The sequence below is a fragment of the Pteronotus mesoamericanus genome, unplaced genomic scaffold (assembly GCF_021234165.1).
Source record: "Pteronotus mesoamericanus isolate MK-2021 breed Mesoamerican mustached bat unplaced genomic scaffold, CSHL_Meso_final contig_171, whole genome shotgun sequence".
Taxonomy (NCBI): domain Eukaryota; kingdom Metazoa; phylum Chordata; class Mammalia; order Chiroptera; family Mormoopidae; genus Pteronotus; species Pteronotus mesoamericanus.
The window spans coordinates 378,489-394,726 of record NW_026555070.1 but is presented as its reverse complement, the minus strand read 5'-3'; the positions used below and the strand labels follow the sequence as shown (position 1 = coordinate 394,726).

At 61.7% G+C, this 16,238-nt stretch overlaps 2 protein-coding genes across 2 annotated transcripts in view; one reads left to right on the top strand and one right to left on the bottom strand.

The window, feature by feature from the left end:
• Window positions 1-73: 73 nt before the first annotated feature.
• PEX11G (peroxisomal biogenesis factor 11 gamma) lies at window positions 74-7,990 on the top strand. Its single transcript, XM_054566220.1, has 5 exons — window positions 74-141; window positions 1,431-1,619; window positions 3,936-4,114; window positions 6,715-6,774; window positions 7,280-7,990. Exons 1-5 carry the CDS (start codon window positions 82-84, stop codon window positions 7,512-7,514), a joined length of 723 nt encoding a protein of 240 aa, XP_054422195.1. The 5' UTR covers window positions 74-81; the 3' UTR covers window positions 7,515-7,990.
• A 2,181-nt stretch (window positions 7,991-10,171) lies between these two features.
• ARHGEF18 (Rho/Rac guanine nucleotide exchange factor 18) overlaps window positions 10,172-16,238 on the bottom strand; it is an 85,557-nt gene continuing 79,490 nt past the window's right edge. The window contains 8 exon segments of the mRNA XM_054566256.1: window positions 10,172-11,751; window positions 11,842-11,967; window positions 12,838-13,102; window positions 13,484-13,954; window positions 14,037-14,084; window positions 14,189-14,245; window positions 14,751-14,875; window positions 15,256-15,393. Coding sequence (XP_054422231.1) covers window positions 11,621-11,751; window positions 11,842-11,967; window positions 12,838-13,102; window positions 13,484-13,954; window positions 14,037-14,084; window positions 14,189-14,245; window positions 14,751-14,875; window positions 15,256-15,393 — 1,361 coding nt within the window. The 3' untranslated portion in view covers window positions 10,172-11,620.

Sequence of the window (16,238 nt, the reverse complement as noted above, 5' to 3'; positions counted from 1 at the left end):
CGGCGCAGAACGTCCCAGGGGGCGTGGCCTCGCGGCAGGCCCTCCCCTTGCGCAGTGCGGTGACGTCACGGCGAAGTGGCCATGGCGGGGCTGAACGGACTGGCGGCGGCGCTGGAATCCTATCGAGGCCGGGATCGCCTGGTGAGGCTGGGGCCGAGCGCCGCCGGAGGTCCTGGAGTTGGACCAAAGCTCAGAGGCGGGGAAGCTAAGGCCAGAGAGCGGGGCGGGGTCGCTTAAGGATCCCCCTTGGCACAGGTCCTGGCTAAGCTGGCTCCAGCCCGGTCCCTAGCGGTGGACGTTTCGGTCGTGCCGGCCCACGTTTACAGGGAAACCAACCGTGGCCTTCCTCACGTTAGGACGTTTGGGATCCCACCAGACCCTTTGCAGTAGGGTGCTGGGTTGTCCCAAAAAATCTCATGAGGTTTTAGGATGTTGCGGGCCTCCACTTATGGCTGGACGTTTAGGTTGCCACCAAATCCCGTGTAGTTGGGCATTTATGTTGTTCCCACCAACTCAGCCTGGCTGGACGTTTACATGCCAACCACATCCCCAGGTCTGGACGCTCAGGATCTGACTAGGGGCCACTGCAGTTGGTCCCTGGGTTATCCTGAACAATCTCACCGGGATTTAGGGTTTTGCAGGGCTTTCCCCTATGTTCGAATGTTTATTTTCCAACCACATCCCCTCTGGCTGGGCATTTAGGTTGTTCCATCCAAGCCAGACTCTCCGCTTGTCCTAACCGAATCAGTAACACAGCCATTTAGTTTGCAGAGGGTAGGTGCCGCTGGCTGGGCAGTTAGGTTCCAACCAAGGCGTTTTGGTTTTAACACCCCGCCCCCATCAAGTTGCCAAGTTGGACATTCAAATTGCAGTGTTCCAAAGGAATTACAAGTAAAAACAGTATGGAAAAACAAACAAACAAACCCAGGAAAAAGTAATTTCTGAAAAGGAGATGAAATTAAGATAGAAGGGTAGTGAAACTGGCCCAGTTCACAATGCTCAAATCACCCACTGTGTGGGTTCCTTCTCACTAAAATTACTTAAGCAAATGATCCTTTGTCCACTGGGCTGAGGCTGGATAGTGTGGGCACTTTCCAGCCCGGCCGTGGGTGTTGGTCCAACTTGGATGAGGAGGACTCAGGAGGTGGGAAGGGGGGTTTCCTTTTCATGTCTCCATCACATCTGTCTCCATAGGCTGTGCCCCTCAGTGACATGAGCTAGCGCTTCATTAAAGTATCCACAGTACCTTTTGAAAAAAATGATGTCATATTCTTCCATTTGTCCTACATGTTTCTTTTAAAACTTTGAGCTTTTACTAAAATCTTGCTCTGTTAGACTCTTCCCGCCTGCTCATCCCACAAGGCCTATGCCCATGGGGTCCGGCTTACTCCTGAAGCAGGGCCATGCTGACCATTTCTGCTTTCCCACAGATCCGAACCCTGGGGTACTGCTGCCAACTGGTTGGTGGGGTCCTGGCGGAACACTGTCCAGCCAGGTCAGAAGTGGGGACGCGCCTGCTGGTACTGTCCTCCCAGCTCAGCCACTGCAGGACCATCCTTCGGCTCTTCGATGACTTGGCCATGTTTATGTGCACGAAGCAGTACGGCCTGGGGACAGAGGTAACCGGGTGCGGGGCTGTAGGGACTTGTCTAAAGACAACTGTGTGAGCAGTTTCTTCTTTCTTTTTCTTTTTTAAAAAATTGTTATTTATTTTTAGAGAGAGAGGGGAAGGGAGGGAGAAAGAAAGGGAGAAGAACATCTCACATGCCCCCAACTGGGGACCTGGCCCGGAACCCAGGCACATGCCCTGACTGGGAATTGGCCTGGCAACCTTTTGGTCTGCGGGCTGGTACTCAATCCACTGAGCCACACCAGCCAGCCTGAATTTTTATTTTTTTAAGATTTTACGTATTTACTTTTATTTTTATTTTTTAAAGTGAATGGCTTTTTTTTCTTTTTTAATAAATGCATATTTTTTAAAAAAGTTATTTTTATTTTTAGAGAGGGGAAGGGAGGGACAAAGAGAGGGAGAGACACACCAATATGTGGTTGCCTCTCATGTGCCCCCTACTGGGAGCCTGGCCTGCAACCCAGGCATGTGCCCTGACTGGGAGTCAAACCAATGATCCTTTGGTTCACAGGCTGGCGCTCAATCTGCTGAGCCACACCAGCCAGGGCCAGGGTGTATTTTTTCTGTTTTACTTTCTTTTTTTTGTGATAAGATGTTCTTATTTTAACAAATTTAAAAAAAACCCTGACCCCAGTTGGGGTCAGGCGAGATGCAACCAAATCTGTTGCACATTGATGTTTCTTTCCCTCTCTTTATCCCTCTCTAAAAGTAAATAAATAAAAAAACTAAAAAAAAAAAAAAAAAAAAAAAAAGCTAATACATTCACACATACCTAAGGACTATATAGTTAAGGTTATTTTCCTGACCCCCAGCCCCTCGGTCCCTCCTCAGAGGCAGCCGCTGTTGTCAGCGTCCCATGTTTCCTTCCTGAGCAACCCTGTACCCTCATGGCACATACGCTTTTTTAAAAAATGTAAATAGTTGTGCAACTGACACTCTTTGGCCACTTGCTTTTTTCACTTAGCAGTGTGACTTGGAGAGCATGCCATATCAGCCCCAAAAGAGTCCTTCCTTCCTTGTGGCCGTGCGTGTAGTGCTGTTACGTAGCTGGATGGGGGTTATTTAACCAACCCCTGTTGATTTACATGTAGGTTATTTATAATATTTTGCTGATATAGCAGTGCAGCCTCATTCCACAGCAGTGCCAGCAGTTCTGTGCTCCTTATCTGGGAGCAAGTTTGTCCCCCTGGGGACATTCCCCCGCCCTCCCAGGGGGCCCCTCTCTGAGCTGCTGGGCACTCAGATGCGCCTGTTTGCCCCTGGGGACATTCCCCCGCCCTCCCAGGGCCCCTCTCTGAGCTGCGGGGCCCTCTGATGCGCCTGTTTGCCCCTGGGGACATTCCCCCGCCCTCCCAGGGCCCCTCTCTGAGCTGCGGGGCCCTCCGATGCGCCTGTTTGCCCCTGGGGACATTCCCCCGCCCTCCCAGGGCCCCTCTCTGAGCTGCGGGGCCCTCCGATGCGCCTGTTTGCCCCAGCGCCCGTGGCCTGACCATCCCAAGTCCCGAGTGTTTCCCTGGACCTTCCTCCTGTTCTGACACCTATTTCCTATCTTGCTTGGTGAGGGTGTACTTTTCATGCATCCCTGGAGGACCTGCACCCCAAACATCTCCTCTTTGAAGGCTACCCTGAATCCCAGACAAGGGGTCAGGGGCCTGCACTTCATCTGTCCCTTGAGCAGAACAAGAACCCCTTTTGTTGGTCCTGTGTTTCTGTGATTGGCCTCCCCTGCCCTAGTGAGCATCTCCTCCCAGGCAGGGCAGGGGCAGGGGCAGGGGCCTCGCCTGCCTGAAGGCCTGGAGGGGCGTGGCTGCGAGGGGCGGGTGGCAGTGCAGCCCAGGGGACCAGGCTCCTGCAGCCTCGCAGCACCTGCCTTAGGGCTGGAGGCTGGGGCTTCTGCTGCTCAGTGTCGTGGGTGGCCCCTACCTGCAGCAGCTCAGCTTGCCTCTTTGCCAGGATGGTGACCACGCTGCTTTGGGTTTGGGGGAGGTGACCCAAGTCACACAGCCAGGGTCACCACGCCACCCAGCCCTGCCTCATCGGGCGTCTCTGTAGGGGGACCTGCCCTGCTTCTGTCGTGGCCCTGCGCCGGGGGCCTGGCCGAGAGACCCCCGGCAGGGCCAGGAAGCCTGTGACAGGGCAGAAAGGCCCTGAGGCAGGGTGTCCCGAGTCATATCATCATCCGGGAGCATGTATTCAAGGGTTTTTTTTTTTTGTTCATTTTTTTTTGGCATGGCGTGGGTCCCTAATGTGGGTAGTAGGTGGGTCTGTCGCGAGGCCCATCCTGCTCTCTGTCCTGGTCCTGTAGGAGGAAGACATCTTGGTCCGCTGTGTGTCTGTCCTGGGCAACCTGGCCGACCAGCTGTACTATCCCTGCGAGCACATTGCCTGGGCCGCCGACACCAAGATCCTCCTTGTGGACTCTGCCCGGTGGTGGGTGCTGAGCACGGCCCTCTGGGGCCTCTCCCTGCTCCTGGGGATTGCCAGGTGAGCCCTGCGGCCGCCCTGCAGGCCGGAAGGGAGCGCTGGGGCCTCGGGTCGGGGGGCAGACGGGCAGGGGCTGTGCGGGTCTTCACCACGCCTGCCTGTCCTCCGGTGTGGCCGCCTGACCGTGTGCGTCCTTTTCACGTCGCCACACAACTTCGCTTTGAATGACACAGACTGATTATCTTGCAGTTCTGGAGGCCAAAGTCCCACCTGGGTTGCCCTGGGCTGAGATCAAGGCCCCGGCAGGGCTGCGGTCCTTCTGGAGGCTTCGGGGGAGAATGTGTTCCGCCCTTTCCAGCTCCTGGAATTCCTTCCTATGGTCCCTAGCCCGGGGTCCTCTCCTCTGTCTTCGAAGCACATCACTGCAGCCTCTGCTTCTGTCGTTGCCTCTCCTCCTCTGACCCTCGCCCTCCTGCCTGTCTCTCATGAGGACCCTTGTGATGACGCTGCGCCCACCTGGCAGTCTCCCATCTCAAGACCCTCAGCTCAGTCTCATCTGCACAGTCCTCTTTGCTTCATAAGGGAACATGCCCACGGGTCCTGGGGATTCAGATGTGGGCATCCTTGGGGGCTGTGACTGCCCGCTGGGCCCAGGAAGCAGCAGCACCTTTACGGCCTGGACGGAAGCGGCTGGCGTGGCTGCCTGTGCCCGGGCTTCTGGAGTCCTGCCTGCATTGTCCTCGGCAAACACCCCCAGATGAGACGGTCAGGAGGCTCCTGGCTGGCTCTGCGCTTCCCAAAACTGGAAGGTTCCTAGAACTTTGAAGCTAATGGTTTCCTCCCAAGCATGTTCCTTTCTGCAAATTCGCTGAGCGGGTTCAGAGTCCCCTGCCCAGAAAGCACAGGGGCGAAGTGCCTTCCACGGCAAAATTTCATGCAGTGAAGTCCTCTGGGGTCTCTGAAGTGGGGGGTGACCCCCGCCCTTGCGGGTAGGGCGGAGGTGGGCAGTGCTCATGTCTGCTGTCGCTTGTCCCTGAGCTAGATGCTGACGTTCCGCAGCCTTTGTTCCCCCCCGTTACGGATGTCCTTTTATACACGTACACTCCTCACAGACAGTCTGGAAAATGAACAAACCCAGAGTGGAAATCGAGGTCGTCCACAGGCTGGAGGCCCCGCCTGTGTATACTCCGAGGGCACTTCCAACCTTTGGCCTCACTCCGTGCGGACGCGTCTTTGCTTGCTCTGGTCTCCTTTCACAGATGGCTTCTTCTGGACTTGAGCTCCCTCTGTGGTGACGGTGTCTGTTGACCTTCTGATGTGTTTGGGGACTCTGACTGGGGCCTGGACTGGAGACGCCCGAGGCTGTAGCTCCCGGGGTCCTTGTGGCCTCTGGTGCCAAGAGACCTGCCTGCCATTCCTGTTTTAGGGGCAGTCGTGATCCCATTCATTTTATTTTTTTTAGAAGATTTTATTTATTTACTTTTAGGGAGGGAGAGGGAAACATCCATGTGTGGTCGCCTCTCACGTGCCCCCTACTGGGGACCTGGCCGATAACCCAGGCCTGTGTCCTGAGTGGGAATCAAACCAGTGACCCTTTGGTTCACAGGCTGGCAATCAGTCCACTGAGCCACACCAGCTACGGCTGGTTCTATTCACTTGAAAAAATAGACTTTTAGAGCAGTTGTAGGTTCACAGCAAAATGGAGCTGAAAGGAGAGAGTTCCCATTCCCCCACCGCAGACAGGCCCTCTTGACATGGCATGAGAGTAGGACGTGTGTCGCAATCAGTGGGCCTGCGCTGACATGTCATCATCACCCCAAGTCCATGGTCTACATTAGGGGTCACTGTCGCACATTCCATGGGTTTGGACAAATGTAACATGACATACTACCATGACAGTATCAGAGAGCAGCTTCACAGCCCCGAAAATGCCCTGTGCTCTGCCCTCCGATCCCAGGTCTCTTTAGAGCCTGTAGTTCTGGTTTCAGCAAGGGGGTGGGCTTGCGGAGTGTGTGCGCTCAGCGTGGCTAGGTGTCCTCAGGGCCCCTGGTGCCAACCAGTCCCCTGGAAAGTTGGAATGCAGATGCCTGGGGCCCGGGTCTGTGGACCCAGGACCCAGACTGGGTGTTTTGCCTTAGTGCCCCAGGTGGCTCTGATGCAGATCCTCTTAGCCTCGCTTCAGGTGCGGCCTTGGGTCCCATACACTCTGGGAACATGTTAACTGGATGGGCCCATGGTTCTGGGGAGGTGTGACCAGGCCCTGGACTCCCGGCCCGGAAGTCCGGCTGCGGTCAGCCCGCCAATGGGCAGGATTCTGCACGTTCACTTACCCTCCTGCCCGCAGCCCAGGGCGCGGGCCCAGGCAGGGCGGCCTAGGGGAGCAAAGAGGCTGCCTGCCTGCGGCTGCTTCCTTAGCCTGCAGACGCCAGCCCTTGGAGTCCGCAAGTGCGTCACACTCACCTCAGACAAGTTGGCTGGGGCCACTTACTGCTGAGCTTGGCGCCGACACAGGTAACTTGTGACTGCAGTGATGGGGCAGGTGTGGGGCCTCCTCTGGGGCCAGTGTTGGGGACTGAACTGCTAGGGCGGACCCCCGCACCCCCAGCCTGCTGCTCTGGCCCCTCAGGCGGGGCACCCTCCCACCGTCTCTGGCATTGCAGGTCCCTGTGGCTGGTCCTGAAGCTGAGGCAGCGGCTGAGGTGCTCCGCAGCCGTCACCAGGTATTTCACTCGGGAGGAAGGCCGACTCCCCCACCACAGGCCCGGGGGTTTCCCGGCCTGGGGAGGGGCCGCTCTGCGTTGCCAGCTGTTGGGAGCCCCGCGCCTGTGCCGGCCCAGGCTGAGGAGTGGCGGATCGCAGACCTTGCAGTAGCTTGCAGTGGACGGCAGGGCTCTCACACAAGGGGAACCCGGGTGGGCCCGGCGGTGGGAGGCAGTGGAGCCTGGACTGCGGGCCGAGCCCGCCTAGCCCTGCGCCCAGCAGAGGGCCATGGCCGCTGTTCGCTGTCCATCAGGGGGAGAGCTGTGCCTGGGGCTTGCCCAGCAACCAGCCCCACCCCCACCCCCTGGTTCCAGTCTTACCATGCAGGTCTGGGCTCCCTGTAGGGGGTGACAGGGACTCCTCCCGGCTCACAGGCAGGGTCTGTGGTCACTTCATTCCCTGCCTGTTGTGGGGGGCATGGGCACTTCTGGGCTCTTGCTGAAGGACTCCTCTCTGATCCCACAGCCAACTGCCCCAGAGCCGGCGGAGGGCCATGGAGGCCCAGGTGCGGTCGGAGCTGTTGACTGTCCTCGGCAACGTGGCTGACCTGGCCAACGCCGTGCACTGGCTGCCCCCAGGCATCCTGTGGGCAGGCCGCTTCCCGCCGTGGCTGGTGGGCCTCCTGGGCACCATCTCCTCTCTCCTCAGCGTGTACCGGGCCGTCCGGGCCAGTGGCTGGGACGACACTGCCACCTCCTGACATGGCCCAGGACCTTGATGGAGGGCCCCTTCCCACAGAGCAGAAATCACCTGGGCTGGGCACTGGGCCTCTAATTGAGCAAATCAAGGCCAGGTGTGGGGACATGCCACCCAGAAAACACAGGGAGTGGCCTGGGGGAGCCCCGCTGGGCAGGATGTGGAGCGAGTGTGAGGTCCCTCAGGTGCTGGGGGCCTATCCTTTCCACCCAGACCCGGCCTCCTGGGAGAAGTGTCTCTCAGGGCCAGAGCGAGGACCCTGGGGCTCCCACACAGAGGTAAAGGCCACCGTGGTCCTCAGCAGAGCCTTGCTTCCGTCCCTGGCATCCTGCACTCGAATAAATATGAGCAGGGGCCAGGATGGCACGGCCCCCGCAGGCCTTGGGAAAGCTGAAGTGAGAATCAATTAACCACGTGGTGCCGGTACCAGGCCGGGGGTGGGGGGTGGCGTCCTCCTAAACTCACCAGCTTCTGGCTCCATCTGTGCAGGTTTGCTCACTCCCACGCCCTCTCCCCCTGCTGGGGGCGCCCCTGCCTTATTCTAGGGAGGGTGTGCAGGGGCCAGCCCGGCGCGGCAGCCGGCGGGCGCGGGTGGGTTCCCGTGGGACAGAGCTGCAGTGGGAGCCCTCACCTGCCACGCCGCTGCCAGCGGGCGGGCCCTCTCAGACTCCGCCAGCAGAGCCCGCTGCCCCCAAGGGGCCTCCTCCCACGAGGACAGGCCACTCCCCTGCAGTCACCGGCACCCTTGTCAGTGCCGGTGCCACCGCCTGCCAGGCCCAGCCCCTGTCACCCCTCTCCCTCCTGGGTACCGTGAGATGCTTATTGGGACCGAAGCAGTGGACACAGCTGCAGCTTGGATGAGGGCCACCATCCGCTCGGGGCCAGCTTGAGCATTTGGTGGGTTCCCAGCTGGGGCCGGGCAGTGTGGGCTGGTGTCTGAAGACGTGGGGTCTCCACCTCATGGAGATGGTGGCAGGATGGGCGTGTGTTTTCAGTCTGACACAAGATGCTACGTGTGTGTGGCATCACTAGAGGGTGGCCAGGCCATGTCTACCTGTTGATTTGATTTTTAAAAGATTTTATTTTTAGAGAGAGGGGAAGGGAGGGAGGGAGAGAGAGAAACATCAGTATGTGAGAGACACATCGGTCGGTTGCCTCTTGCACCCCCACTCCCACTGGGGACCTGGCCCACAGCCCAGGCCTGTGCCCTGACTGGGGATCGAACCCAAGACCTTCCGGTTCACAGGCTGGCGCTCAGTCCACTGGGCCCCACCAGCCAGGGCTGCCTGCTGATGCTGATGTGTCTGTCTCTGGACCCTCCACTTCTTGGTCCCATTGGCGAAGAGGAAATCAGGCTTTACCTTTTGTCCCCCAAGTGCCTGGAAGACTCAAGACCTTGGTGTGTGCAGTCCCTGAAGCCTCGTGTGACCTCAACCAGACCGTTGCAGGGGGAGAAGAGGCTGGGGACAGCTGGGGGGAGGCCCCCCCGGGGAAGCAAGGCATGCAGGAGAAACCCCGCCCTGGGGGGGCCAGGCTGGGTCAGTCTTCCCTTCTAAGCTGTGGCAAATGGGGCGCTCTGGCACGTCCTGGCTCTCGGAGAACGAATGGATCCGGGTGGGGGTCAGAGCAGCGCCTGCCTGCCTGCCTGCCTGGAGACTCGGAGAGTGGGTGGGTGTGGGTGTGGCACGTCTGTGGGGAGGCCACGTGGACACCTGGGTAGGTGACCCCTCGGGCTGGGCTGGCAGCCTGGTGGAGGGGGCCCTGCCCACAGCGTGGCCACGCCCTGGCGCGAAGCCTCTCAGGTTGGGGCAAAGCAAGACAGCTCCTTGGGGTGGAGGTGGGGTGTGACTGGTCCTAGGAGCGAATCTGGTTCAGGCAGCAGGGGACTGACATCCTAGGGCCTCAGGGACAGGCCTAGACAGGAGAGGACCCCCCAGGGTGGGAGGGCTTGGTGACATTCCCTGAAAGTCGACCTTGGTTGGGGGGCTGCTTCTCTGGGGGCTTCTGCCTCTGACTTTCAATGCCCAGGCGTGACCATTGTCCAGGGACTGCTCAGACGGGGCCAGAGCCCGCCGAGGGCCCAGGCTCCCTCCCTCAGCGGACGGCTGGTGCTGGGGCCATGGCGCTCGTCCCGGGGCCCCCAGTGCCTGCACCCGCCACCCCGGCTTCAGGGCGGGAACAGTGACAGGTGGCTGAGGAGGGGTGAGGCTCCCCGCCCCGGCACTCAAGCGCCCCCCAGGCCCTGGACGGCGCCCAGGCTGCCGAGGCCCTGCTGCGGCCGGTGCTCTGAGGGGCCCTGCCTGGCGAGGTGTGCCCCGGGGAGCCCCCGCAGAGCCCCCGCGGGTACGGTGCCCACGCTGGCTGGCTGGCCTACGACAAACCCCAAAGAACTGTCACTCCTGTCAGCTCTTCTTAAGACACCTTTATTGCTAGAATCAGCTCTTAAGTTCTAAGGTGGCTCTGAGACACCCCACGTGAGGAAATGCTGCAAATGCCATCAGTCACCCAGAGCGCGCACCGCCACCAGAGACCTGTGCAGACCCCACCGGGTGGAACGCTGGCCCGGCCACGGCCTTCACCAGTAAGATGGACCCGGCCCGGGGATGACTGCGGGCGACGGGCCAGAGGACGCGCCCCGCCCCGCCCCGCTGCACAGCCCCGCAGGGGGTGCCCCTTGGCCGAAAGGCAGGACGGGCCCTTCCCCACCGCAGGCCTGCGGGGAATCCTTTGGACTTGCTGTCGGAGAACCATGGTGTCTGAGAGGCCCACGAATGTTCTTTTCACAAAAGGACAGGAAGTTGAATTTCTAAAGTGCTCTGATTCGTCTCTGTACAAAAACACTGATTACAGCCATGGCACAGGAGAGCTCTGGTGCCTTTTGGGGGCGGGGAGGGCCCTTCCGGCTCCGAGCTGGCGCTGGGCCTGCAGGCACAGTCCGTGGTGGCGGCAGAGGCTCTCAAAGGGGCCGGTGGGGGGCTGTGCTCGGGACTGGTTCGAACTGCTGCTTTCGGTTCCTCGTCCAGTGGGCTGGGTCACCCTGGCCCCGTGCGGCTCCTGCCCCTGGGAGGCTCTGGGCCCAGTGGAGGAGCTGGGGGTGCAAAGAAGTCTAACGTTCCCTTCCTGGCACGAGCACCCAAGCCCGAGTTTGGCCAGAGGCGGAACGGGGGCCGGACCTGATCACCGCCCGCAGATGCGCGACGCCACCCCGACGCCGACAGCTGGGCGGCTGCACGGGGGCCCCCGGCCCTCCTCCGGGGGTGAGCAGACCATCAGCTGCAACGGCGCGCTGGGCGCGTGGGCAGCCTGCAGGCGGCCACCCGGCCACTTGGGGTCTCCAGGACACGTGGGACCTCTGTGGCACTCCCCTGCCTCGGCAGCCCTGGGGACACCAGCCCCTCGCCTGGGGCCGGGACTTCTGGGTGTGTGCTGCCCCCATGAACCTCTCTGCTCGCCTCCCCGCAGGCTGAGTGCCTGGGGAGCCACACCGGCTTGGCCAGGGGCTTGGGGGAAGCTCCATGCTTGATGGGAGGTTTTAAAAACCACCAAATTAAAATGAGTTACAGCCAGACCCTCTCCAGGTGAGCTTCAGACCCTAACAGAACTTGTCTTGAGTGCCATCAGCCATCCTTTCCAGTCACTCCTCTGCCCTGGGCCCACGGTCCCCTGCCAGGCGGCGTGCAGCCCCTGATGTGCCCTCCCACCCCCAGCCTCGAGGTCCCTCCTGAACACACGCCGGTCTCCTCTCTGAGACTGTCTGGAGGCACGGCCGACATGCCCTGCCCCTCAGGCTGCGTTGGGCCTCTCTTCAAGCTCCATGCAGAACTGCCAGCCTGCCTGTCCCCGCCCTGGAAAAACTGTGTGCAGTTGATCTCTACCAAAATGGGGTGCTGTGATTTAAACCAGCTCTTTGGGTCAGCTCTGGTTCACCCTTCAATTAAGAAATGTTTCTTTATGCATACAAAAGAGGTTCGGAAAGTTACTCAGGCACTGCTGCTAATCCTGCAGAAGAGCCTGCAGATGACAGGTGGCCCCTGACCTGAGCCTGGCCCCGGCCAGGCCTGACACCTGTGGTCAGGACAGGGAGGGCCCTGCACCTCGAGCCATGCTCCCCTAGAAGAAGATGACGTCCTCCTTGCTGGCGTCCTCCTTGCTGACGGGTGCGAGAGGCAGCGGAGCCGGCGGGGAGAAGTGCTCAGGGCCCGGGTCCGCTGGGGCCGGGCCGGGGGACGGGCAGGAGAGGTCTGGAAGACAGAGGGCGCGGGGCGTCAGCAGCCGCTGCCGGGGGGCGGGGGGGCGGGGCGGGGGTGCCCACCGCCGGGGGCTGGGCTCACCTTGGCGGGGCGCGGCGCTGCGGCCTCCCAGGCGGACAGGGCTCAGCGAGCGGCGGCTCCGGGAGGCGCCCTCGTCCCTGCCCGTGAGCTTGCTGAGGAGCGGCTGCTGCTTCGGGTCCAGTGAGGCTGGCGGAGGGAGAGGGCCTGCCTTGGGTGCGCAGCTCGCCCCAGGCCCACAGCGGCTCCCCCAGCCCCGCCCCCGCCGCAGCTTGGCCGGCTCCTGAGCACTTCCTGCGGCACCTGCCCTGCGGACAGGCCCCACCGAGACGGTGAGCCCCAAGTGCAGCGACACAAAAACGGAGTAGAAAGCCCCTGGGTTAAGGCCGAGTCCGGACCCCGCGTGCCGCCCACGCCCTGCCCTCCGGAGAGCCCCGGGGAGCGCCTCCGCCAGCCCGCGCACGCTCCCAGCGCCCCGGGGAGGCCAGAGCTTCAGGGGGAAACACGGCCTTCGCAGAGGGCTCTGAGGGAGGGCCTAGGGTCCCCTCTGGAAGGACGCTAGGTAGAGCCGCTGGCACCCAGACTGGCACTGAGCCGGGGCTGGGTGGGAAGCATTGGCATGGGTCACAGTGGTGTCCCGAAGGGAGCAAGGCGCTACGATGTCTTGCCTCAGGTGACCCCTCCACAGGGGCTGCCCAGGCCCCTTCTTTCTGAACAGACAAGAGACGCCCTTGCCCGTGTTCTACTCTGAGGACTGAGGGGGTAAAGGGACCTGGGGTCGGTCATGTCAATTTTGCTTCTTGAGATGAAAAACCTTCACGTGGGGTGTTGGCGGGCTCAGCCATGTTGCCAGCTGTGCCCGCGGGCTTCCTCCCGGCATCTCCGCAGGGCAATGGCCCTGGGGTTCAGTGGTGGTTCACACACAAGGAGCTGTTTTGGTGCCACAAACCTCCCAGGCCATGGTGAAGGGCGGGGCACCCACCTCCCGGAGATCACCCATCCTGGAAGGCTGAGCTGGAGTCCGCCCAGCCCACGCCTGCCCCCAAGCCCAGGGCTCACCTGAGCTCTCGCTGCGCTGGGAGCCCCTGCTCTTGCCACCCTTGTCCTTGCCACCCTTGGAGCAGGCAGCCAGCTTGGTGGGGATCTGCTGCTGCACCGCCGCCTGTCTCTGGATCTGGTTGGTGGCGCTGAGCAGCTGGATGGGCACGTCGCTCTTGGCCAGCCGGCTCTCCGCCGGCGCGCTGTCCCGCCGAGCCACCTCGGGGCGCTCAGGCCCTTCCAGCCCTTCCCCGTTGAAGCTGGTGGGGTGGCCTGGGGCCTGGACCTGAGAGAGTGACAGACACATTCTAGTACTTGTTCCTCCTGGAAGCCCCTCCCTGGGACCCCCAGGGTGGTCCTCCCCTCAGCTCCTCCCACTGTGCCGGGCTGGGGCTGGGGCAGAGCCTTGCCAGACCACCCATCACCCCGACCTTGGCCCGTGGTCTCCCAGCCTCTCAGCTAGGAGGGTCTGGCCTGGGAGCAGAGCCCTGTGCCTGGCCTGATGGCGATGCCATTCACTGCCTATCCCCGCCCAAAACACAGAGTGTGCTCGCAGTCGCAGCACGCATACTTGTTGGTTACACTAACACATTTCCTCTTCCACCAGCAGCTTGCACACACGCTTTCACAAGGCACCCACAGCTGCGTGCTGCGTTCCCCCGCTCACCTCTGCGGGCATCTCAGGCGGCAGTGCCCCAGGCACTGTGTTCTGCTTCTTGAGCCTCCGCAGCAGCTCCAGGCGCTCACGCTCGCGCTCCACAGCGCGCTGAGCCTCACGAAGCCGTTCCAGGTCGTGCTGGTAGGCCCGGCGCTGCTGCTCCAGCTCGGCACGCTCCTGGGTCAGCTGCTCCTGCAGCCGTGCAGCCTCGCTCTCACGCTGCTGCAGCCGGGCCGAGGCCAGGTCCAGCTCCTGCCGCTGGTGCTCCCGCTGGCGCTCCCAGCGCTGCTGCTCCAGCCGCAGCTGGCTCTGCAGCTTCTGCACGCCCGCCAGCTCCTCTCGCTGCTTCTCGAAGTTGCGCTGCCGCTCCTGCTCCAGCAGCAGGTTCCCTCGTGTGGACTGCAGCCGGAACTGCTTCTCCCGCTCCTGGAGGGTGGCCCTCTGCATCTCCATGTAGCTGTCCTGCTGGGCGATGACCGCCTGCGGGGAGGGGGCCCATGAGGAGCACATCCTCTCCCAAGCCCCAACCTCAAACAGGTATCACTGCCCACATGCCCTGTACCTGGAGGCTGAGAAGCAGCTGGGACAGCATCTGGATTCGCTGGACAAGCTGTGGAGAGAGAAGGTGCGATGGAAAGCGAGACTGGCTCTGGACCCGAAGCCCTGCTGGTGTGTGCACCAGCCCCCATGGAGGTGCACAGGCCCGGCGCCTACCTCCAACTCCAGGACAGTGGGCACACGGGGGCCAGACTCCGTGCCCGGCGCCTCCACCTGTGGAAACACACTGTCAGAGCACAGAGCTGCTGAGGAGGTGGGCCAAGCCCACTGATCCCTGACGAGGGTGCCCGGGGGCGGGGGACGTTTGGAAATGAGGAGGTGGGAGGGTGGCTGCTGTGGCACTGGCCACAGGCGGCCGGCCCTGCTCTCACTCTGACCCTTGGCAAGGGTGGGCCTCCGGCGCGGATGGGGAAGCGGCGTCCGCAGGTGCCTGTGGAGTCCCACCTGCGGGAGAGGCCACGGCTGCTGTCCTGAGCTTGTCCCCTCCCCGGCTGCCACCCGTGGCCAGGGCCTGAAGATACATGCAGGCTCACCTGCCTGCATGTTAACCTGAGCTGAGCTATCACTATTCACCACAGAATGAACGGCATGCCGCTTACTCACTGTAAGACCGAAAGACCAGGTGACCGAAACACAGACTGTTCGCACTCGTGAACAGTGAAAACCACCTGGGCCGCCTCTGCAGCGAGCTCAGGACCGCCGTGAGGATGTCGCATACCACCTGCCGTGCTTCCTCAGAGGCCCCCGGGGGGTCATCGGGCTTCGCGTCCAGGCTGCTCGCAGCATCTTGCCAGTCTCGGGGACTCAGGTCATCGCTACCCACCTTCTTCTTAGAGCTGCCATCTGAAAACCCCAAGCCAGGCCCGTGAGAATGCTGGGGCCTCTGCTGGGATCTCAGAATCCCCACCCAGTCCAGGAAGGAGATGGAGCCGAGAGCTGACCCTGGCCCTGGGCTAGAATGCTAGCATTTGTGGCACAGAGATTGGCAGGAGCAGATCTGGGTGCTGTCAAAACACAGCCGGCTCTCGGAAGGTCCCAGAACTGGGACCGCAGGGTGTTCATAGATGCTGACAGGAAGCAGCAGGAGAGATGCCCAACAGCAAATGCCTGGCTTTGCCAAGGATGCCGTGCAGAGAAACATGGGAGGGAACAGACCCTCTTGCTGATGCTGACCTTCCCGAGGCCCCAGCAGCCCCAGCCCTCGAGGAGGAAGCGCCACTCACTCTTGCCAGGACCGCTGGTGCTGCTGTAGCCTCCGAAGGTCTCCACCCTCTGGCGTGGGCCTGCACAGGCGCCCCCGTTGTCTGCCTGGCCGTTGGGGCTGCCCAGCCGCCTGCAGATCAGGCTCTGGATGTCCTCAACTGCGGAAGGAGGCGGGAGCGACCCAGTCACCGCAGAGCCGCACTGTGAGCACCAGGGCGGGCAAAGGGCCAGAGGACTGCAGAGGCTTCAGCCCCGCTGCCTGCACAGCTGCTCTGACCAGGCCAGGCCAGCCTGTGTCTAGAGAGGCTCCCCGCGGGGGTAGCGTGTGGACAGGTATCCTGGGTCCTGGGCTGGAGGGTATGCTGGGTCCAGGAGGAAACTCAAGAGTGGCCACTGCTTGCGTGATGAATCTTACAGAATGTCAGGGGCCACGGGGACAGGGTTGGCCACACCAGGTTTTGCTGGGGGGGCCAGGGAGGGGGAGGTGGGAAGAGCACTCCAGGCCGAGGCACAGGACAGGTGGCTGAGGACAATAGCCACTGAAGACGTGGGAGGAAGAACACTGCTATGCCCAGGGAAGTGAGACTTAGTGGGGTGGGTCCACACGGGACCCCCCGCCCTGTTCTCTTCACTCTGAAGGTCAGGGGCTGTGCCTATCTCATTTGCTGTTGAAAGAGGGGCGGAGGCTGCCTTCCAGAGTGAATGAGCACTGGCGGCCTGGCCTGACAGGTGTCCTGGTCAGCAGCTGCCCAGGGCTCTGGCTGGGCCCTGACGACTCCACGGAGCAGGCCTGGGCCGGGTGCAAGGGGCGGGCCACCCACCTCTGGGCCTGAGCTGTCCCGTGGCTGCTTGGTCCACGGGCTCCCGGAAACCACCCACCAAATGCGACCCACTACTCAGAAAGAAGAGGAGCCTCTTGAATGTGGGGGACTCGTCTCCAGCGACTTCAAGCCCCTGGGGCCCAGTGCCTCACCTTGCATGTGACGGAGGGGCGCGTCTACTG